The 25,394-nt window shown below is 34.6% G+C and overlaps 1 protein-coding gene across 1 annotated transcript in view; it reads left to right on the forward strand.

The window, feature by feature from the left end:
- The window catches only part of LOC127861843 (multiple epidermal growth factor-like domains protein 6), a 138,896-nt gene extending 118,977 nt beyond the window's left edge, over nt 1-19,919 (forward strand). The window contains exons 18-27 of the mRNA XM_052400523.1: nt 7,318-7,366; nt 7,601-7,732; nt 8,490-8,627; nt 14,748-14,885; nt 15,197-15,334; nt 16,301-16,427; nt 16,932-17,047; nt 17,259-17,339; nt 17,672-17,755; nt 18,195-19,919. Coding sequence (XP_052256483.1) covers nt 7,318-7,366; nt 7,601-7,732; nt 8,490-8,627; nt 14,748-14,885; nt 15,197-15,334; nt 16,301-16,427; nt 16,932-17,047; nt 17,259-17,339; nt 17,672-17,754 — 1,002 coding nt within the window. The 3' untranslated portion in view covers nt 17,755; nt 18,195-19,919. The remainder of the gene's footprint in view (nt 1-7,317; nt 7,367-7,600; nt 7,733-8,489; nt 8,628-14,747; nt 14,886-15,196; nt 15,335-16,300; nt 16,428-16,931; nt 17,048-17,258; nt 17,340-17,671; nt 17,756-18,194) is intronic.
- The last annotated feature ends 5,475 nt before the right edge of the window (nt 19,920-25,394 follow it).

Here is a 25,394-nt window from a genome sequence, read left to right on the forward strand (position 1 = left end):
ATTCGATTCACTGCAATCCAGAGTGATCCGCATTTTAAACCGTACTTTCCAAATCCGTCGTCAAAACGTTCTTGCCATTTGTAATACGTCTTGTGATTGGTCAAAAGCCAATATGGCATCCAATGAATGAATGAATGAATGAATAACATGCTGAGCATTACATCAGCCGGTAAAATGGCTTCTTCAACTACGCCGAAAGAAGCATCGCCAAAATTAAAATCAAAAGTACGGGGACATTTCGGATTTCGCGACGGTTCTGATGCAAAGGCAACTTGCAAAACGTATTTTGTTGACGTAAGTAACCCATGTGGTTTGTTTACTAAACTGTGTGCATTCTGTTAAGAAGTAAACTGGAAGTTATTTATATACTAACGTGTTTCTATCAAACAAATACCTGTCGAACAGAAGTACTTTACATACATAAATATATTATTTGATGCCAATAAAAGTCGAGGTGATGTGTTATACATCAATAAATATATTATGGTTTGCCAATATCTGTCGAAGAGATATACGTTATACATAACAATATATGTATATTTAATGATATACATATAAACGCTCAAATATATAATTATTTGTGTATATCACAGTTTTACCAAACGAACCTATTTCCATTTCCGGGAATCATAGAATTGCATCCTCAGATTTCGCAATCTTTTACAAAATCTATTAACTTACTGTCTGACAAAATCGATATTGGCCCATAATGCGGTGTAACTCATGCAGGGAAAAATAATGCATTTTGCTTTCTTCGATGTACTGCTTTGAAACAACCTAGGCGGCTAACTAACGACTCAACTTTGTTTGCAGAATATAAAGCTCAGGCATCAACTGTCTTTGTTCCCCGAAAAAACCATGGGCGATTATACTGTTTCCATTAACTGTTTACATGTGATGCTAGTTGGTTAGGTGACTATTAACCCCATGTGGTATCTAATGATAAACCATGGCATGGTTTTATCTGCCAATCGTCTAGATCGAAACATAAACTTAACTATTTGATATATCTATTGTTTGCACTTTCAATCCAATCCGGAATTAACGTTTTATTTATTTGTCACCAAGCATATATAAATATATATTATGACTACCATTGAATAATAAAGGTTTTATATTTTGATTGTTTGAAGATATGTGTACATACAAATTTTGCAAAACATTCCTGTAAGTGTTAACAATTATGTAACCTGCTTCCGCTTCATTCCAAGTAAAGCAACAAGATTAATATCAGACCGGACGCCTATAGCATCTTACTGTTTAAACATATCATTATCAATCTTTATTTAAAAGTATTATTTTCGTTTTCTTCAAATGACATACCATATAATCTACAACCCATTTCCGAAAACCGTCTCATATCTCTACCGCGGACGAACAATATTCACTGTGGCTAACTTCCGGAACCATATCATACATTTTTTGCTCACGTCCGCGAGTCTTATTATGTTTTTTACTTTCGGGAATCATATCATGTCTTTTGTGCTCACGTTCGGGAGCCATCTTATGGGTTATGTGTCTGCTTCTGGGGACCATATCATACCCATTCTAGATGTATGCAAGGAAGTTTCCTTATGGTATGAAATCTTTCTTGCGTCATCTTGAAAGACGAAGCACTTCTATGGTTTCTCCTAAAAATCAACTTCTTGTGACTTTATGGCATTACTAAATATTAATTCGTACTCTTCATTACATGTATCGTTAATTGAAACGCAGAGCATTGTACGTACAGCGTTCTCTACGGTGTTCTACAGTATTCACTTCTGGAAATTCTTTTTCTGTTTCGGTTAATAATTCGTTCCCATTTCGCTGCTCTTTTTTTAGCTCATTTGCATTTCAATTTGTCTAATTTACGGGTCTCGAAGACCGCAAGTACATAACGTTACTCTGTTAGCCAAGTAAATTAATCAAATTGCATTTTATTAATCCTGCCTGTCAATTTCCAAGAAAATCCCAAACTGTAATATCATGTTGCCTATTTACATTTAAGCTTCAACTTTCTGTCACATCTCCTAATATATATGAAACAAACACACTCGATTGAGTGAAACCCTCTGCCGCTATTGTTTAAATTCCTAGCGATTTCCTTCCAGAACGTAAGTTTGGACAATGCTTGCTATGTCACAAGATTGGAGCGCACCTAAAAACCCTGGCATTTATTAAATCGTATAAATGTCTAGTTAACAATCTTTCTTTGTTTGCAATCACACTTTAAAATGATTTTATCTGCCCTACACTGCTGGCTCCGAAACTTGAAACACTTTTTCTCTCTTAGATTAATTCAATATATAATCGAATCTTCATTGTTTCAAGTCTAGCCACTCCTTTTTAAGTTATGAACAACTGATTTGTATGCATGTCGAGCAAATGGTCGAGCCATTCTACTCTATGGGAAGAATTCCAAAATACATTAATCTTCGTCCATCAAAAGTCCAAACTTTACCGCAATATTTTGTGTCAAGTCACTTGAACATTCTTTTCATATTCTATTTCGCCACAAATGCCATCATCAAAAATGCAAAACCAACTCAGATAATGTTAGTGAATATATATGATAGGTTGTTTAAATGACAAATGGAAAAGGAATAATCAAACAACACTGTTTGATAGTTAGTTGTTTGCTAAAGCCTAAACATTTTTTTATTTTCTGTAAAAATATCAATGTGATGATATCGAAAGTAAGCAAGAAGGAGAATATCCGCAAACAAGATTTCAGCAAATGTAGTGCCTTTAAAATTAACTTTAAACAACAGGTGCAAGTCTGAATTAACGTTCTATCCGTCTAGATGTTTCTTAAGCTTTAATAACGTGTGGAACCGAATAACATCATGAAACAACACCTTTCTAAAATATAATTTAAAATGGTTTTCAACGAACAATTGATTTACTATCGCTGAGAATTCGTTTATCATCCGATAATGTTCGGTTGTAATTATAAAAGCAGGCTTATAACCGCAACTTACTACATCTATAATAAACTTACTATCATTAACCTCCTGCCACGTGGCCACGAGGGTCTTCATTATACTAACCGGCAAATTGATCATTCAATATCGATATCTGAAGTCATGTGACCATTTTCCGTAGCGGAAGTACTTTTTTTTGGAAAACGGGATTCCAAGCATATCACAACTTATCTTAGTGTTCGTCTTGAATGCTGAACTTTCAGCCGATCCTTTCCAATGACCAGTTCGATACAAGCGAAACATATGTATGTACCTCTCAATGGTTATTCAGTCGAACACCCACTGGGTTGGTATGTTAGGTGAAGTTTCCGGTGCCCTGCGACTTTCCCGCTTTAAGTTCAGTACTTGCCCGCGACTCTTTCTTGTACTTTTAACGATTTATTCCAAATCGTGCACCATCGATGCCTTGTTCTCTGTTAAATGTAGACTTTTTATCAACAATAGTGTTCTTCGATTTTGATAGCATGGTGCTGCCCTTGACGAAAACTACTCAGTTCTGTAAAAAGCATCAAACAAACATACTTGCACAATCGGTATGTTTTATCATGTCCGTATATACAAAGTACTGCGCTTAACGATGTTCCGCGCAGTACTTAAACTTACTTCATCGAGTTCGTATGCCTATATACTAAAATAAAGCAAACGTAACGGTCTACTGACTCCTTGTATTCATCTGCTAGGTTTTATTACCGTCACTTGGTTGTAAAAACCCCGAAAGGGACTTTTATTTGTATATGTATTTGTCGAAAAATAGGGTCGGGCGCTCCCGTAAAACAAACAATAAAAAATGGCCTTAGAGTCATAAAAAATATGGGATCTCTGTGTGTCCGAAAAATAAGAGGCACATCAAATGAATATTTTGTCTATAAGACGTTGTCCACAAATGTATAGTTTTCTTAAACTTAGAGTGTATACTGTAAACACATAAATTGGGCTCAGTGAATGGTGATTGTATAATAACGCGGCTATTAAATATTTACCACTTAAAACCGTCAGTATCAGCCATTTTTAGTTTGCTCATATTTTGACCAACGCTAATGCAGTGGGATTTAGTTAATAAAAAATCTCCTCCTTTAGGCAATTTTATAACACCGATTGACGATGATTGGTTTAAAATATCGTTTTGTCAAAGTGTCCTTTCGCCTAGCTTTCAAAATATTAAGAACACAATATATGAAGAACCGTTGTATAAAGATCAAAATTTCTCAACTATATCTGAGCATTATGGACATTCAGAAGTCACACAACTTGTTCTTTAGTAATGTCTGCATTAAGTAAAAACATGCACATAAATTGTATCGTTTAATTCATTTGTTAATTAAACCCACCAGACGGTATCTCAATTATGTACAGGGTCAGTCCGTCACAAATGTTGATTTGTCAATTTCAGCGGCTAACGGATGGATTCGTGTACTGTACTTGTCGGACATTATCATACGCTTGACAACCGAACATAAATTAGTTATACAAGGGGTATAAATAGCATATCCGTATAATCCGGAAGTGTGAATAATACAAGTTTGTTGATGAGCGTTACACATTCATTAAAGTAGATATCTACGGTCGCATTTCTCACGGAACAACCAATATTTTTATTGCCTACGTTCACTTCATGTTACAGTTCAAATGTCAAGAAGGAAGTTTTAAATCCGGATGTCATCGTGACTTTAAACTGTACAGGGGTGTAAACGAAATCGTGTTGTTGAACGAAAGCATTTAATTATCATTTGATTTAAGTAGAAGTCGAAATTTAAAGAATGTATGCAAAAAAAGGATATGTTTATGTGTGCTTGGATTTGTTCTGCATGCATGCATATGCGCAGGTACTAATTGATTTAATTATTTATAGATTAAGAATGATTATGATTTATATAAAAATATGTATTATTACTGTTAATGAACTTAAGTGAATTTACGGTGTTAAATACTGAAAACAACTGTGAAAATTACCGATATAACGTCTGAGTGACGTTATCAACTTATTCAGTTTAATCATAAAAACTTCAGTAAAAAGCATAATAAGTAAAGAGCATTATAAAAAATACGTTGTTATCGGTATATTATCAATTGTTATCCACTCATGAAATAAGTTAAAAAACATAAGTAAATTCGTCTTGAATGTAAAAAATAGCATGGAAACGACTTTTTATATTATGAGCCGTATTAAATACTTGACCGAACATCCTTAGATATATATACTTTTAATTCATAATTGTTATATTCGAATACTTGGGTGTAACATTGGGTAGTTGTTCTCAGTATGAAGTTGACTTAGGTTATAAGATATTTAAAATTACGCTGCGCGCATAGTGTAGGGTTGTAAGAAACGTTTTCAATAAATGCGTAACACAACAAGATTCGCTGTGAAGCATTAAATACGCGGCTCGAATAACATAAATAGTGATATTGCAAATAATGTAGACAAATATTATAACTACGTATCTCGAATGTATTGCTCCCGATTAAGTCGTAGCGAAATATATTCAAATTCATTCATAGCGACAACAATAAATGACTCGAACAACATGTCTGTCGGAACACGTAATGCTGATTCAATAGACGAGATGATTAATGACGTTATACGCACCTGCAAAGTTTAAACTCAACCCACTTGTTGGCAATTGGTGGTGGTACTCATATAGGCGCTTATAAAAAGCGTTGACGATTGTGATCCGACTTTACAGTATGTAGTACTAGTTACCCATTTGTATAAGAATTGGACTAAGCTTATTAATAAACAATACGGTTAACAATATAGAAAATAGATGTTGTGTTTTTCGGAATGTCTACCTATTTATATTTATTCACTTAACTCATGCCTGTATGCATGTATACACGTTTCTGTAGCAAGTATGTTTTCTATTTTTTTAATACTCTTGTGCGGAAAACCAAGATTGTAAACCATAACAAATTGCTGGTTTATTTACATTAAAATGATCAGATTTACTCGTATATACTTTATCATATGTCTCTTGCGAGAGACGCAAACATATGCTGTATTGCCGACTCAGAACTAGATTCAGTTAAGCTAATGAATATCTACGTATTTGCAATAGTGTTCAATCATAATAACGGAGCTGTAATGCAGTAGAACCAATATTCCTATATATTTGAATGCACCTCATTCCGGCAACTATGAGAAGTTATATTATGACCTATTTCTCCTATCACACCATAAACACTTAAACACGATGTTAACGGTGTAGTTCTAGTTGTGCATTACACAATACGGGTACTTCGATGCAGCTCATTTACACTTAAAAGTAAGCAAACGTTCTGATACTAAGCTCGATGTCATAGGAACCAGTTTCTCGTCTTTACAACTATTTTCTCTAAACCTATGTCTTTTCTTCTCTATCTCAGTGTCTACTTAATGCCCCATTAAGAGACTGTCCTTCGTCAATAACTGTTTCTGTCCTGTTATGCATCTTTTTCCCTATGAAGACCTATAACACACGTTTGAAATTATTACGCCAATAAGTTATATCGTATCACATTTCAGTCATATTTCATTGATGTTAGTTAATTTCAACAGTACATTTATTTATGCAGTAAACATGTATACGATTGTACATTTCGTGCTAATAGTAATCATGTTATTCTGTTCTACTTTTGTTCACGAAATAACATATGTTTCACCCAAGATCGATATGTTCTTAAACGTTCTAAACAAATCACATTTGTGACACCGAATCACAACATGGATGCATTTGGATAAACCCACTGACACTTTTTAACTTGAAAACAAATTAATCAATACAATAAATAAAAAAGCATTTTTTTAAGGTGAAATCAACGTTTCACTACAAGGAGCTACACCGTCGACAAACGAATCAGTATGGGCAGATTGGGTTATCGGAAGAGCAATCGATGGAAGAACTGGTTCTTGTGCCGCCATTAAAAGGCCGACGTGGCTCCAAATAAATATGACACAAACATATTTTGTTACGCGAGTTATACTGCAAGGTCGTACCGACGGAGGTAGTAGATTTCTTAAGATATATTGATGTGTTTTCGCTTTGTTGTATTTTTTATCTTTTGATACATATTCATATAATCAGAATAAACGGTGTTAAATAAATATAATATGTACGGTGTACAAAGTTATGTCATCAAATTTAAGTATGTGTGCAATTTAAACTTTTATATCACTATTAATTGTAAACTATGATTAAAAATAAGGCTGCTTAAATTTCAGCTAACCATCAGTTTACGAGTATTACAATGTTTGGTGGTAATGCTGACAATCACATGGTCGAACAACGGGTCACTAGCGTTACTAATACCATTAGAACCTATGAGATAAGTCCGCCACATGCCTATGCAAGCAATACGCGTGGTTGGTCAACAGGGACCAGATTATATGACAATATGTGAAATAGAAGTTTACAGACAAGAAGGTAAAGATCAAGGGCCGTTCACGCATTTATATTAGTTAATAATACATATTATGTTGTAAGCATAATGTGTGTGTTTTTGCAGTTTAGCATTATAGACAACAATCTGTTGGGTTTTATAAATGTGTGTTATGTATTATCAGTATGAGCGAAACTATCAGTATTTATACTAAATATTAATCAAACGTTTTCTTATACAAATACTTGTCTTCCGTAATATAAAATATGTTTTTGTAGATTGCATAATTGGGACCTACGGACCAAATTGTGAACAAAGATGTCATTGTCTGAATGGGCCTTGTGACACTTTGACTGGCACATGTGGAACAGGATGTCCGAGTGGCTGGAGAGGGGCAGCGTGCAATACAAGTACATTATTTATCTATTGTCCATTTCGTCTAAAAAAGTTTATGCCCGGAAAATAACGTATTATATTTGGATATATGTGTGATGAAACAGAAATTAAATAATCGGGAACATGTTTTATTAACTGGTTCATATTTGGACTACTACTGCTACTAATGAAAAATACGAAGCTTACTTTTCCAACTCCGGAATCACGAACCTCTTACCATCAACCGAAAATAAGAACCGATGATATTTCTAATATGTTGCAGTATATGTATTTATGACATTTAGATAGTAGAAATGGTTTTTGACAAAACACTTATATTGCTATAATTTTGGTTATTGGATATAGAACAAAAATGCATGGGATGAACTTTATTTGCACAAAGATACTATGACATATGTCTTTAAATATCATCATGTAACTGATTTTTACGTAGAATCATTGGGCATATATGCACGGAAAGGGCCGAAACTTAACAAATGTTTAATGATCAAAATGGTAGATCGTCGTAGAGCGACTGCAGAAACACGTTGTTTGCATATAAATTGTGAACATATGTCATAATCACATACGCAGGACTGCTTGGAGAGGTAGTTGGTGCGCTTATTAAATGTACGCTTAAATATACCTTTCTTCAACAGTTGTATATCTTTCACGACAAGGGAATGATTTATACTTTGTTGTCAACGTTTTTGAGAAAATAGTTTGTTTTTCAATACGTCCTTAAAAAAATAATAATGTAACGTCTAAGTTATGTTCACTTTATATAAACAGCCTGCGACAACGGATGGCACGGCCGAGACTGTCTGTCCAGATGTGGTAATTGTCTGAACAACACTGCCTGTAATAAGACTTCCGGTATGTGTCCAGATGGATGTGCCGTCAGATATAAAGCTTCTCTCTGCAAAGACGGTACGTTTATTTTTGGATTCCGATTGACGATGCTTTCACTTGAGATATTTAATAATAATTGACTCTTCATAAATTCATGTGACGAGATCGTTGTTTTTACAACGGTATTTTAGTGAATGATTAAATCGAATGTAAGAAGCATGCTTATATCAAAATCACATTTACGCTAAAGATAAAAGATACGTTGTCATAACGCAGGAGATTCATATGTTTTATGTGAATATTAACAATCCCAGAATGAGTTTTCCTTAATTTAACTGTTGAAAAGTACGTGATGATGAAACATCAATGCAAGTACTAAATGAAATATTTAAAAAAACAATCGACGGGTAACCGTTGGTTATTGCGGTAATTACCAACGGAATGGAGTTCCGATGCGTAGGAATTAAACCACGAGGGCGTAGCCCGAGTGGTTTGATAACAAGCATCGGAACGACATACCGTTGGTTATTACCGCAATAACCAACGCTTACACGTCGATTATTTCGATTCTAACACGATTTCATTAATACGTTATCTGCGATTTAAATGTATAACCTTTATGAGAATTATATTAACCGAACGTACTCCACTTTTCCGCGAAAACGTGACGTCATCACAACAATGAAAATCAAATGACGTCATCGTCATTCATAAACAGTGTGCGGACAATCAAAGTGACGTCATAATTATCTTCGTTGGTATATTGGGGTAATAACCCACGGTAGTTTTCCTTCTTTGTATATAGAAAACACGTCACGTGCAGTGGTAGAATTAATTAATGTTATGTTTGACTAGTCATTGAACAGAATGTGAGAACGGATTGCATGGTCTTGGATGTCAGAACATGTGTGGTAATTGTCAGAACAAGGTGCCCTGTAACAAGGTTTCCGGTGTCTGCCCTGGGGAATGTGAACCCGGATATAACGGGACGATGTGCACAGACGGTATATTTTAATAATTATAAAAACATTTTGAGTGTTGAAAAAATGCTGTAGTCATATTTTGGGACAAAAAGAGTAATACATAACGACGTTCGCCGAAAGAGGAAAATCAACGACAGCAACACCATTCATAAATAGTCAGTTTATGTTAAAATGTGTGAATTTAGGACGTCGGTAATGAATAGATCATTAAACAACATATATATCTCAGAGCTCGGTTGATTCAGATTTGCTTCCTGTCTTTCAGACTAAAGCACAACAGGGATTTGTTTAAATGGAAACCAACCTTTGTTGTAAGCAGCTTATCTATATTTAAGAAATAATATTTTTCTATCATGGTTTGTTGTCGAATAACCCACAGTAAGGAGTATAAATGCGTAGGAATTAAATCACGAGTGCGAAGCACGAATGATTAGATAACACGCATCTATACAACTTAGTGTGGGTTATTCGACAACAAACCATCATAGAAAAAATATTATTTCGATTCTAACACGATTCTGATTGATTTGGTTCAAGCTTTTAGGACGTGAACTATATTTTTCAATTCTCCGCCCTTCTTAGTACAAAGTTCACTATTAATTGACGTCATTGGATTGTACAAACATATGACGTCGTTTTCATTCATAAATATTTTGCAAGTGACGTCACTTTCATTGAAAACAACAATCGTAGAAACTTAATGACGTCACGTTTATTGATGCTACTGAAAAGCTGACATGCTATAAATGTTTTCTGAAATACGCTTCCTAACCAATAACATTCTTTGTAGGTGTGGTTATGCCACTTATCACCAAATATACAATTTGTTGTTTCATTACATTTATATACATGCTACATTTATTACATTTCTTTTAGGGCGGGTTTTAGCACGTGCATTTTACTGCAATATTTTCTTTATTTATTCGGAACTATTTTCGAAACATTAAGCTCCGCCCATAAGTAATTGCAGAATAACCCACACTTGATTTCCTTCTTTGTCTATAGAAAACAAGTCGCGTGCCGTGTTAGAATAAATGTCATTATGAATACAAAATAGACGGTGTGGTTTATTGAACGACAATCCTCACAATATATTAAGATTTTTATCGTAATGAACCCCACAACACTTAATTGATACACAGTTAAGCTCACGTGAGCATGAAGTGATCATGACTTGCATTTTGTGATCGCGTTTTGTCCCGTGTTTGTCGTGCGCCGTCCGTCGACAACAATTACCATATTAACAATCTAGAGACCACACTTATTAGCAAATCGTCATGGCAATTGGGAAGAGTATTTGTCCCAATTATATATTTGCGGACTTGGAAACTGGGTCACGTAAATAATAGAAACAAGGTAACTAGGTGACATTTAAAAAGCTTTTTTATATTAAGAAGTAACAGTTATAGTTCCCAATTCATGAAACTTCTACAGAACATTAAATAACATCAGAGTTCGAAAATGACTCCGGTCGTTTGAACAACATGGCCGTCATGGCGGGGAAATTTCCTTATATGGCTTAAATAAGACATTGTTAACACCCAAAAAGGTAATTTATTTTAGAATACCTCATACAATTTGATCACAAACCTTATTGGTATATTTCAGCTGAGTTTCGAAAATGGTTCAAGTCCGTAAAAAACATTGCCGCCGAGGGGCCGGTCAATTTTTCGTATATCGCTACAGTAAAACCTTGTTATCAGTCTAGAAAAAACATTTACTGGCAAATATGAATTCATCAAACATGGTCAGAACATTTATTCTGATGATATCTCCGAGTAATTTTTTTTTTCTGTGTGTTGCAATTATGGTCACCTTGAGGCAGCTCATTGCTCTTAATATAGATATACACTGTATCGACAAGATGACGCCAGTGAATGGAAACAGGTAAACAGAGATTTTCTCAGCGAGCTGTACATATCAGTTTATAAGTGACTTGTATACATTCCTTTGTATTTATTGTGTTTTATTGTTGTGATCCTAATTGCAAAGCTTCAGGACTTGATGAAAATGTTTCAATGTTATTAATTATTTCTTTATCTAAAGACCAAATGTATGCGTAAGAAACACATATGTAGCATACTACCGTTAAGGTTCAGAACATATATACGCTATCAAAAATTACAAGAAAATATATTAATACTAAGAATCAATAAATGCTTAAACTGTGCTTTTAACAAATTTTATTAAATTATGTAAGTAACAAGATTATGTTGACTAAAATAACATTTATTAAATTATTTAAATTACCAGATTATGTAAATTACAAGAAAAGATAGTATTAAAACTAAGAATCAATTAATGCTTGAACAGGGCTTTTAACATTTATTAAATTATATTCTGAGGATGTAGGCTTTTATCATTTATTAAAATATGTACATTACAAGATTATGTAAATTACAAGAACATTCATTAAATTATGTTAATTACAAGATAATGTAAATTACAAGAAAAGATAGTATTAAAACTAAGAATCAATAAATGCTTAATCAGGGCTTTTAACATTAATTAAATTACATTCTTAGGATGTAGGCTTTTAACATTAAATTATGAACATTACAATTTTATGTTAATTACAAGAACATTTCTTAAATTATATAAATTACAAGATTATGTAAATTACAAGATTGTCTAGTAATTTATGTAAATTACAAGATAATGTAAATTTCAAGAAAATATAGTATTAAAACTAAAAATCAATAAATACTTAATCAGGGCTTTTAACATTTATTAAATTGTATTCTAAGGATTTATTAAATTATGCAAATTACAAGATTATGAAAATTACAAGAACATTTATAAAATTATGTAGATTACACGATTATGTAAATTACAAGAAAAGAAAGTTTTAAAACAAAGAATCAATAAATGGTTCTTGACCTGCAAATTCTTCACGCATGTGTGATTATGTTGTGTTAAGTGATTATTTATTACCTTTGCTAATAAGCATAGCCAATTGTTGAGAATACCTCTTAACCCCATTCAACAGTTGTAAACCACTGGTTATGTAGTGTATTGGAGAGATGCTTCTCTCGTGGTTACCGGTACCTGTTTCGCTGGCGCGGGAACATTGTCGATACAGTGTATAGTAGGAGCTTCTTAACATTTTTGTAGTCGATTGTGTAGTCCAAAAATCATGAAACTTTCTCCGAACATGTTTTCTAATGATATCTAGGTCCAGGTCAAAAATGGGTCTGGTCAGTTAAACAATATTCCAGTTAAGGAACGCGGAAGTTTTCCTTATACTGCTATATTAAAACCTTATTAACAATCTAGAAGTCGCATGCTTTGCCAAATCGTAGTAAACTTTTCTCAAAATATTTGTTCTAACTAAATCTTGGCGGAATTCGAAAATTGTTTTGGTATTTCGCTACAAATAGCTACCATGCGATGTGTTAGTTTAGCTTGTAATTTAGGTTCTAGTGTAACTTTTCAACACACATTGATGTTGCCTCACTCTAAATATGATAATAACTTTTTAACTAATAGTATATGATGATGTTTTGATGATGATGGTGATGATGTTGTTGATGATGAAGATGGGATATATGAGTTCTTTATCAGAATTTGTTTTATTGACTGCTTCATATTTCGACTTCTTAATAAAGAAGCTCAATTTTAACAGGTTTACTCACTGCTTAAGAATTCAACATAAATTAAAGCGGTAATATGTCTGAATGTGCTGTGCAAATGTATTACATTTAAATACAAGAACATCTCCATCTACAAAACACTCACATGACTACAATTATGGCTGTAATGTCTGAACAAATAATGAAAGGCTTAACATGTTTTGCACCGAAAACTAATTTTGTAAAATCGATGTGTATTTGTTTTCGGAAAAGGACCAAATCTAACAATGACGGGAACATTCATCTGCAATGCTATCAGCAGAATTATATAGCAGTATTAATATGTACGTTAATAAATTATTAATTACCTGTAGTGGGACAACAAATTAAAGAAAACGATTCCCGAATATATATTAGCAATTTGGAGGAACAGCATAATTTGTCGTTTTGGTGGACGACCACATAACCTATTTCGTTGCAACAACTTTACATATATGGACGTAATACAAGTATATATATATATTTCACAAATAAACGCCGCTGAAGAAGACCGAGAGGTCGAAAGCTACGGCGATTTTCACAAATAAACGCCGCTGAAGAAGACCGAGAGGTCGAAAGCTACGGCAAATTTAATGAAAGCTTTTTATTTTATATAAACGGCTAAAAGCGACAAAAAACACAAAAAGCACAATAGGATGTTCTTCCGAAAACCCAATATGAGCGGGCCCTGTGGGGCGCAGAGATGCGCCATTTGCCCGTATATGATGAAGGCGGAATATTTCACAGATCCCAGCGGCAGGAAGTACAGCGTCAGAAACAATGTTGATTGCAAATCATCCAATGTTGTGTACGCGGTCAACTGTCGTCGCTGTCGCAGGTTCGTGTATGTGGGAGAGACCGGCGGAACTCTGTACCAGCGACATCTATTGAATCTGTCGCGTATTCGCACACAGCACAGTGACCCGGTAGCTGAACATTTCTACACCGACGGACATTCCATGGATGATTTCCAAATAATGGGACTCGAAAAACTCAGCGGGTCGGACGAGTATCGCAAAACCATGGAGCAATTGTGGAAGTCAAAACTAAGGACATTTCGACCATATGGCATCAACGTGCACGAATAAACGTTAATAAAAGGGCGCGTAAACAACGTTGACGCCGGAAACGCACGACGTCATTTCCGTTCATAATAAAGCATCTGAAAATAAAAATGGCCGCTGATGAAGACCGTGAGGTCGAAAGCTTCGGCAAAAAATAATACAGTGTTTTTGTTTATATATATCTGTGCACACATGGTGTTTATTCTCTTCAGATTCCCATTTCCAGCGCTTTCACTTTAGATATTTAATTATTGCTGATCTTGTATAAAGTTCTTGTAACTAAATTTTTCTTTGTTTACAACGGCATATTATTGAATTTCTAAATCAAATGTAATAAATATGCCAATATAATGTTCAAATTAACGCTAAAAATAACATATATATCAAAAGTAATTATGAGATATATGTGTTATTAGTGAATACGATTCATCCCATAAATCGGTATCGTTAAGACTTCTGACCTCAACTTGATGCTGGAAACATAGATGAGATTTTTTATTTAAATCTTTAGGTGTTTTTAATTAAAATTTCATTGAGCAGAATGCGAAAATCGATGGTATGGTCTAAGATGTCAGAACAGCTGTGGTGATTGTAAGGACAAGAGGGCCTGTAACAAGGTTTCCGGCGTGTGCCCAGGCGAATGTGAACCAGGATATACCGGGACGATGTGTACTGACGGTAAATTAGAACCATTAAATTGTGCGAATTTTGCCGATGAAGATATACTTGTCTATCTAAATGAAAGTGTTTGAAAAAATAATCTATTATTATAGTAACATGTACTTATAAAATGATCAACGAGTAAAATATTTTTTTAACACGTTAGGCTTGATTATGTGATATATCGAATAATATCACGAATATTCTTGCGCCAACCGTGAAGGCAACTTGTAAATAGGCTTCAATGATATCTATTTAAGTGTTCAGTTGAAACTTTATAAACTTCTTGTTAATGCTGAACATGTTATTCTTTACAATTAATTAAACAGAATGCGAAAACGACTGGTATGGTCCTGACTGTGAGACCAGGTGTGGTAATTGTAGGAACAATGTTACATGTGACAAGATTTCCGGCCTGTGCCCAGGGGATTGTGAACCCGGATATTACGGGACGATGTGCATCGATGGTAAATTACAACGCCTAGTTTGTGTATACACGTACTAACTTCTCTGTGTTATAATGGACCATAGTCACATTAAAAGAAAAACAATATACCATAATCCTTTTTTATTTACCTGTTAGTAGACAATCCACTGATGTGTCTATACATATGATACAATATGGATTATTACATTTTACTATATATATATGTATGCATAGACACATTTATTTATAAATATATATATATATATAATATCTTCGTACTTCCTACAGTAATTGCAGACTATTACAGGAAGGACTATTATAGATATGGACACTGTCGAGTCCGTTTCCTGGGAAGAACCAGTACTTGATGTCTATGGAGGAGATAATGAGAACGCTCCCAGAGTAGGGAGCGAACCCACGAACTCACGATCGCTAGGCAAACACCTCATCCACTACACCACCGCGACCTTATTATAGGAACCTTATTATATATATATTATTTATTTATTTATTTATTTATTTATTTATTTATTTATTTATTTATTTACCAATGTAAACATATAAATATTACAAGAAATAAGGGAAACTTATCATTGATCATTGATAATTTGAAACCCCACGATGAGACACAGTGGTCGCGCGTTACATTGTTAGAATAAAGACCCGAATTAGAATCAAAGACCATATTATTTATCAACATGTTTTTCCTTTTATTATATTTTTCACACATTCTTTGAAAACGTCCCGGTAAACTACTATCATTTTATCCCTTTTAAAATTGGCATATGTGGAACGGTAATTGCGTTCAAAGATGGAAGTAGTTCGCGTTTTCGAAATAGAACAATGATGATAAAGAAAAAGGCATTAAACTACATGAAGTAAGTTTGCTCGTGAAAGATACATCGCCTAAAACAATTTATGATTGAAAAACAATGCTTTAAATAGTCATCTATGAAGGCCAAAGACATCCAAACATGTTGCCTATGATACGTGTCTTACTTTCCAGCTGCAGAGGAAAAGACGACTATTGAACTTTCTCATGGGCAGCTTGTAGGCATCATATTGGCAGCCATAGCGACTGGCGCTATTTTTAGTGTAGTCGCGGTATTATGCCTGAGACACCGAAGACGTCAGTAAGTATATCAACATTTACTCATATAAATATAATTAAAAGAACTGCTACGTAGCTTATGTAAATGTTCAATTGCTCCACCAACGTGTTTTAATTTTTTCCCTCAGAAGATGGGGAATCAGTTTTAATCGTGCAGATTTATGTTTTTCGGTTTGGTATTTTTCAGTGTGTAATGACCTTTAAGTGATTTATTCTGACCTCTGATTTATGTGTGAGGTTTGGAGGGTCTTTAAACTGGTTACAAACCCGATAATTTGCATTGATCGTGCCAAGCCGGCGACCTGACAGTATTCGTGTGTTTTTGGCACATATATAGTTATGTTTGTATATGCATTTGGTCACTTGCATTAATTATAGATATACGGATGGCGTGGAAAGTGTCTCGCCCTCTGATTTATGTTTGGTTTCCGTATTCATTTAGTCAATACATCACCTATCCATGTACTTTTATCGAGTTATATTTATGCCCAGAAAACGCTAATCGAATCATCTCTTACTTTCCAAGAACATCTTCATCGAATAACATAGAAAGATGTCAAGGAACGGCTGTTTCTGCCTACGATGCATTGTCACCAACAACACAAGCAATTATCCAATATGACACACTTACCATGACAATCCGTAGGTGTTGTGTTGCGTTAAAATAATATTGAATACGCGTTTGCAAATAATTATCAGCGAGTTCTGATAAAGGATATAAACCTGTTAAACAAAACCACAATTTAAACTTAATCAATAAGCGGCTGTTACTAAAATTCCAAGATGGTTATATTTATATGAGTCTAACCACATTATGCTTTGCGGTATTCATTCTATGCTCTTATGCTTTCAGCACCAACGTCGTCTGAATGCGAACAAATTCCAACAGCCTTAAAGAAAGTTGAAGAAAACAGAAGTCTGCAACTAAACCAAAGTAAGTCGAAGTATGTTATATAATATCAAAATTACATAAATTATAGAAATAGGTCAATGTGCATGGTAAGAGGAGTAATAATCAATCAACCGATAAGTATCAGAAGTTTCTGTTGTATTCTAGGTCAATACACAATGGTCAGTAATTTGCACGCTAAGCGTTTTAAATAAAAAAGCTGATATAAAAGTGAGTATATAAATATCTTTATTATTTGAGAAATAAATTCGGACATAATACCAGAGTAAATCCCATGACAGTGACGAATGCAGATGTTGTACAAAAGGTTTTGAACGTAACTCAATCCGATAACAAGATTTGTTAATCCGCTTTAGAAACAGTTGCTGCCACGTACGAAAATTTGTCGCCAAATTTAACCACTGGGGAACAACAGTACGAACAATTTGAAAACTCTTAATGTAAGTAATAATATAAAGTCGTTATATATATATTCAAAAAATATTTTTAAGATTTGGTATATCTTACATTAAAAATATAATAAACCATTTTAAAATATTTTAATGTAAATACACAAGCAATTGTTTTCCTACGTACGCAGACAGAGTTTTGTTATGAAACAGTGCAAACCCAACTGAAATTTAAAAATCGTTTTCGTTACATTGCATAAAGGATTAAGCGCTTGAGTGCCAGCAATGTAATTCGTGACATTTCACCATACCAAGAGTGTATGTCAGTCTGCGTTATGCATATGCAACACAATACATCAAGCGATAACAATTAATCTTTTTAAACAATGTTGGTATTGTAATCTTGCCAGTCAATTGTACCATACAAGAGTTGCGACACCTTAAGGGTTTCGCTGGATGGAATGAGTGAGGAGATCATATTCATTTTCAGCTTCCCGGGAGCCATGACCGTCTGGACGTGAAACACCAGCATTCCAACACCATGTGATTCCAGTTCCAAAGGACATACTGCATTAGTTCAATGAGAAGAATTCACAATTTCGCATTAAACGGAATATTCACAAATCTCTGAAAAACAAACAGTGCTAAAAGTATTATTTTAAGTAGGCAATTTCCAATTGACTATGTCCTCTGTGTGTTGCATTTTTATTTTAATTATCGTGTTCCTGTATGCATTTATTGTTGATTTGACTTAAAAAAAACTTAAACGGATGTCCATTTTATTAAGTCTGCTGTCATAGTCTACCCTCAAAATAAACATGTTTCTCGCATAATAATTTTAATTGAGTTTTCAAAAACTGCATATTTTTAAAGGCATTGTCAGAGTTATTTGGTTAAGTTAGGGACAAAGATAATCAAATACATTTATTTTTCTCAACATGAATCATCCTCTGAAGCCCACACTGGGATTCAAACCAAGACCTCTTTCCTCTGGGAAGGAAAGTATTCTATCTTGAAATACAAGGTCATGTAAGAGGATAATTAGCAATTTTAAACCTACCAACATATAAACATATAAACTTAATTTTTCACGTGACCTTAAAAACAAATCAGACATCTCTGAATCTGCAATACATTACAGTTACAGTTCAGGTTTTTAGTATTGTGCCCATGTTTTCCAATGAACCGGAACCATCTTCAAACTCGTACAAGATATCATTGAGACACATGATCTGACCAAGCTTCATGAAGATTGGACAATAATCTCTAGAGTGTTAACAAGGTAAATGTTGACGACACACAACAGACAAAAGGCGATCACAATAGTTACCCATGAGCACGTTCTGGCTTGGATTTTAATTATGGTGAAATAGCTCGGGGTCTCGACCACCAAACCGGCTTGGATTTTATTTAAATAAAATAGCTCTGGGTTATGACCACTAAACTGGCTTGGATTCTCATTATGCTGAAATAGCTCAGGGTCTCGACCACCAAACTGGCTTGGATTTTAATTATGCTGAAATAGCTCGGGGTCATGACCGCCTTATTGGCTTCGATCTTACTTATACTGACATAGCTCGGGGGTTTTGACAACCAAACTGGCTTGGAGTTTAATTTTGCTGAACTAGCTCGAGGTCTTGACCACCAAACTGGCATGGATTTTAATAATGATGAAAAAGCTTGGAGTCTTGACCACCAAAATGGCTTTGATTTTAATAATGCTAAAATAACTCGGGATCTTGACCCCTAAACTGGCTTGGACTTCAATAATGCTGAAATAGCTTGGGGTTTTGACAACCAAACTGGCTAGGATTTTAATTGTGCTGAAATAGCTTGGGACCTTTACAACCAAACTGGCTTGGATGCTAATTATGCCGAAATCGTTCGGGATATTGACCACCAAACTGACTTTTTAATTATGCTTAAAAAGCTCGGGGTCTTGACCATCAAACTGGCTTGGATTTAAATAATGCTAAAAACGTAATTTCGTCAAAATAAATATCTTATTCCACGTATTATCGATACTTTCACAGTTCCTTTAAACTGTTTGAAAACGCAAAATTATCCGTTTTAAAGCATGTTTGTCTGTTAGTTAAAACGTAAAGTAATCAAACTGCTTTTTTCATTTATGTGAATTATAAACAATCATAAGTGTATTAAAATTTAATACGATGTATACCTGCGCATGTACATGCATGTAGAATTAATCCAAATACAAATACAAATAAAGCTCTTCTTTCTTGTGTATACATTCTTAAATTATCAACTGTTACTTTCGCAAATATTTGACTAAATGCGTTTAGTGAAGCGAACTTGAACATCGAACATCATGGGTTTAAAACTTCCTTTCATAATTGAAGTGTATCATGAGTAATATAGTTATATAATGGACACCTCCGGATGACACGGTTGATAACACTTCATCCTTATAAACATAAGGGTATCGTATGTTTACAGTGAAAGTTTATTGAAAGTTAAATAATGATCTGTGTTTTTTTATACATTTACTTGCTATCTCAGACAATTGCAACAGTCAATTTAATGTTCTGAGCAAAGAGACATTATATCTCGAGTTCAATTTTATTTTTACGAGTAAAACAACCCATGTAGTGTTTTGTCCAAAATATTTTCTCTAATGCATACTTGTTTAAAATTTAGAATTAAGTTCAGCGAATGAGCGTTCTGACTAAGTCACAAACAAAAATACATTAATGTAAATGATGTTCAAAGCCGTTTACCATTAACAAATTTACCTTTTAAAAACAAAACAGTCCTTCATACAACGTATTCGTTATTAACAAAAAAAAAACTGTGGCATTCTTACACCACGACCGCACAATAATTGAAAACAATTAAACCGGCCTTCGCCAATCGAGTAATACAGCATCGAATAGATTTACATTGTTTTAAAAATTAACGAATAATTGTGTTCATGATATATATTATCATAATGAAGGATCGCATATTAATGCCTTGTGTAATGAATACAATTGGGTGATTACATTTCCTTCGTGGAAGAGAATATGAAGTTGTATGAGTCCGATACTAAATTGTCTATGAAACGCTTACATATAAATTCGTCTATATAAATACGGTCAATATAAAATATTTTATATCATTATCCACAGCTTCAATGACGGTTTAAAAACTTTCTGCTCATATCTGTTTGAACCACTCGCACGAACTTTATAAGCTTCTAAACATCATTTTCACAAAAAGTGTTTCCCCCATTACAATCCTAACGTCGCAAATCGAATTGAATCAGCTGGTTTAGTTTCGCGTGATTGGGTATATTGTGCACAAAGTGTTGCTAAATTCTCATTATGCTGTTTTACAACGCTTAAGATGACACAATATGACGAACTAGAAAGGTGCATCATTACAACTAAAATACAGTATACAGTCAAATAATGACCAGCGGCCATCTGAGAATAACGGTCAACTGCAGACAACGGTCAGTCTGGATGACCCCCGACGAAAACCACTTTATATTACACTTGAGAATAACGGCCAACAGGTTCATTTCTATCCAAAGCTCTTTCTTTGGGTCGGTTCTCTAGATTGTGGGATCGGTTTAATCCTATGCTTAGTCTTGGGGTAAAGTTCTCTCCTATGCTAAGTCTGGAGGTCCAGTTCTCTCCTTATGTCAGTCTTCGGGATCAGTTCTCTCCTATGCTCAGTCTTTGGGGTCAGTTCTCTCCTTATGTCAGTCTTTGGGATCAGTTCTCTCCTATGCTCAGTCTTTGGGGTCAGTTCTCTCCTTTGCTTAGACTGTGGGGTCAGTTTTCTTCTTTGCTCAGTCTGTGAGTCAGTTCTCTTCTATGTTCTATCAGTCTGTCGGGTCGGTTTTCTCCTAAGGTCAGTCTTTTGAATCAGAAATGTCCTATGCTCAGGCTGTGGGGTCAGTTTTCGGATATGCTCAGTCTGTGGGTCAGTTCTCTTATATTCTCAATCGGTGGATCAGCTCTCACCTACGATTAGTCTGTCGGGTCAGTGCACTCATCAGCTTAGCATGTGGGGTCAGTTCTCTGCTATGCTCAGTCTGTGAGGTCAGTTCTCTTCTTGCTCAGTCTGTGGTTCAGTTCTCCCCTATGCTCAGTATGTGGGGTCAGTTCTCTTTTTTGATCAGTCCGTTGGTCTGTTCACACCTACGTTTAGTCTGAGGTGTCAGCTTACTCATCAGCTTAGCATGTGTGGTCAGTTCTCTCTTATGCTTAATTTGTGGGGTCAGTTCTCTGCTATGCTCAGTCTGTGGGTAAATTCTCTCTCCTATGGTCAGCCTGTGGGGTCTTTTCTCTCCTCAGCTTAGCCTGTGGGGTATGTTCCATCCTATGATCAGTATATGGGGTCAGATCTTTCCTATGCTCAGTATGTGGGGTCAGTTCTCTTCTATGCTATGTCTGTGTGGTCTTTCTCTTCTATGCTTAGTCTGTGGGGCCAATTCTCTCCTAAGCTTACCCAGTGGGGTCAGTTACCTTCTATTCTAAGTTTGTAGTTCAATTCTCTCCTATGCTTAGTCTGAGGGGGTCATGTCTCTTCAATGCTTAGTTTGTGTTCTCATTTCTATCTTATGCTCAGTCTGTGGGTCATTTCTCTCTAATGCTAAATATGTGGGGTCAGTACTCTCCAATGCTATGCAATACATTTTAATTGTGAATGAGAATGAATAGTGTGTATTCGCTATCTTATAGAATAAACTCATTCAAAACAAATGCTATTTTCTTAAGGAAACACCGAAACCCAAAATCCCTTTTTTCCTCACTGCTATGGTATAACCCATTTTACCAAGTCTAATGTAACACCTAGAATCGACCACTTGTTGTAACTACAGCGCTCGCCCATAAATCGATCTTCCTGAAGATGGTCGCACATATACGGTGTACTAACCGGTCCAAAAGTCTAAACCGTATGATACGATCGTATCAGACGGTTTAGCTAGAACCGTACCATACGGTTTTGCAACCATAAATATGACACTCCTTAAGTGTTGTATTGCGTTTAAAATAATTTTTTAAACAATTGTGAACATAATTTTTTAAGAGAGTTAAGGTAAAGGTTATAAGCTAATTAAACTTGACCACATATTAAACTTAAGCTGTAAGCGGATATTAATAAAATTGCAAGACGGTTATATTTATCTTAGTTTATCCAAGGAACGTTTTGCGTTAAGTTATAAAATAAAGAATTAAAATTTTGCATCTACCAGAATTATGCAAATAACAGGACACAAAAATGCCCTGTCCATAATAAATTACAGCCAAATTTCATGAAAATACGGAAAAGATGTTCAAACCTGTTAGCAACATGTTCCACTGCAACTCGCAAGTCATTCTCATCTGTGTCATGCACAAATGAAATAATCTAGGAAAAACTTATTCATCCCTCTTCCGTGCGCATTCTTAAAAGAACACTCCGAATTTCTAATAAATACATCACTTTCATTCATAGCACGTGTATACACGCTGTGAAGGCATGAGCGACTGGCCTTGACATATTACATGTATTTAAAGTACATTGTATTTCTATTTAACTGTTTAAATATCAGCATTTAAGACTATCATATAATTACTGCTTAAACTTTTGTTGTAAAAGTAAAAAAGCAAAGGAACATTACATCGTTATAAATTTCCACTTTGTGTATAGGAACAAATCTTTTTTTAGAACAGAATCGTACGCGCTAAACCGCTAAACCGATTCAGCAGCTACCGGGAGGAGTAGCGATAAACTTGTTAATGTATTGAACAAGAAATATCTTTAAAAAAGATATACGGCGTAAATAGTTTAATGAATGAGATCAAGGATAGCGAATGTCTTTTTCTGTGCAGTTCTTAGCTGCATCACACGCAGTACGGGATGTTACGGGGAGTTTTCGCGGCTTATTTTACATTATAACATATTGCTGGTCATAAACCTATAGATACAAAACAGAAAACCAAAAGAAGAATGGAAGTGAAATTTAAACATATGAGTCAACCGGCCACACGAGAAGTATCCGTATTTATAGGCGCGTTCTTCGAACAAACCTGTTTTAGTGATTTGTCGGGCATTGCTATTTGATTCGATTATTAACATTATCAATTATCATCGTGCTAATGCTTAAAGTAATATTATGGGCATTTTGCACTGTTGAATTGAGCTGAAAAGAATTAACAGGTCAAAATAGTTAGTTAAAATGTGGTTACTGATTAATTATCTGCAACTCACCTTGCTACCAGTTGTTTATAAAAATATATTTTATATTCGATATTCTTACGTGACCCACCCAGTCCTGTAAGCTGAAATAATCCGTAAAACAATTTCGTGTCTTTGTGTCGTATGAACAAATCTGCACTAAAACTAAATTTAGGTTCAACTCGTAAACGCATGATCAGTTGTCAAACGAAAGTACGGTTGATATTCAAATGCATTATTTTTCTCTTTCTGGTATATTGTTTTAGTATGATGATGCTGCATTAATTAATATAAGTGTATATGAAGTAGAAACATCAAAAATAATCAACGGTTGCGATAGACACCTATAAACTGTTACATGCTCATAATATCACTTTAGTACATTAGGCAATATGGACGAATAATTATTGTTTAATTTATCAACAATAATATTTATCATTGTATTGTTGAAAACACATTAAGAATCTATTATTTACATACCATAATTATATTGCTGAGTATCTTCATTTAACATATTTCTGGTCTAAAGAAAATTCCAGGTATCCTAGTTCACGGATAGCGTCTTTATTATATAACGATTATTTACTGGCCGCCAACTCCGGTGATGACCTGTATATAAACTCTGAATGTCCGCGAGTTGACCCGATATACCTCGCGGGTTGAAATGCAATGCTTTAAAGTGAGGCCTCGCTTCCATTGCTCTTTATACTTTTACATGTTAACATGTTGACAGGAATAAGGAAGTAAGTACTAAATATGAGAACATAGCCTTTTAAGTATAAACGCTCTTGCGCTGGTAATACTCTGAAAATAAAAGGTGTACGCACAAACTGTATTGATGTCGAGAATTGAGCGTAAAACTGTTCTATCTATTAAGCCTTTTCATTCGAGATAAAATTGTTTCATACAGTAAAACAGTGTTACAAAGACGCGGATATGTTTCCAATGTTCTGGTGGTATACTCAAATCAGCCAATGGAATAAATTAAGTGTATTCATTCGTACCTAGCCGCGGGAAATTTTATTGGAATTTTATTGGACACTTACAAAGGTCAGGCTAAGGTGAAAAGCTGGCTTATGCAGCTTACGCCGAAAAAGGGGGTTAGTGGTATCAGTGGTATGCTAACCAGAAAACAGTTTACTGCCTGATTGTTTTGTAATATATCAGGCTCGACAAGCCTCGCCTTATTTTATTATAAGCCCTGCCTGATATATTTCAAAACGATCAGACAGTTCCCTGTTATTCTCAATCTCAATATAACTACCGACACTACGTCATTTCCAAACGTTCTTTCAGAAACAGTTGCTGCCACGTGTGAAAATTTGTCACCGACGTTAACCAGTGACGACAAATACGAACAATTACACGTCGTTTGTCTATTTTATTATTTTAATCTTAACCCATTTAGTGGACTCTCCCATCCTTCTAAAATTGATCAATTTATTTCCAAAATTAGGGATGTCTAGTACATTTATTTATATATTTAGAATATTTCTTACAGAAATTCCTTTAAGCAAAC

Source organism: Dreissena polymorpha, chromosome 16 (assembly GCF_020536995.1).
Source record: "Dreissena polymorpha isolate Duluth1 chromosome 16, UMN_Dpol_1.0, whole genome shotgun sequence".
Taxonomy (NCBI): Eukaryota; Metazoa; Mollusca; class Bivalvia; order Myida; family Dreissenidae; genus Dreissena; species Dreissena polymorpha.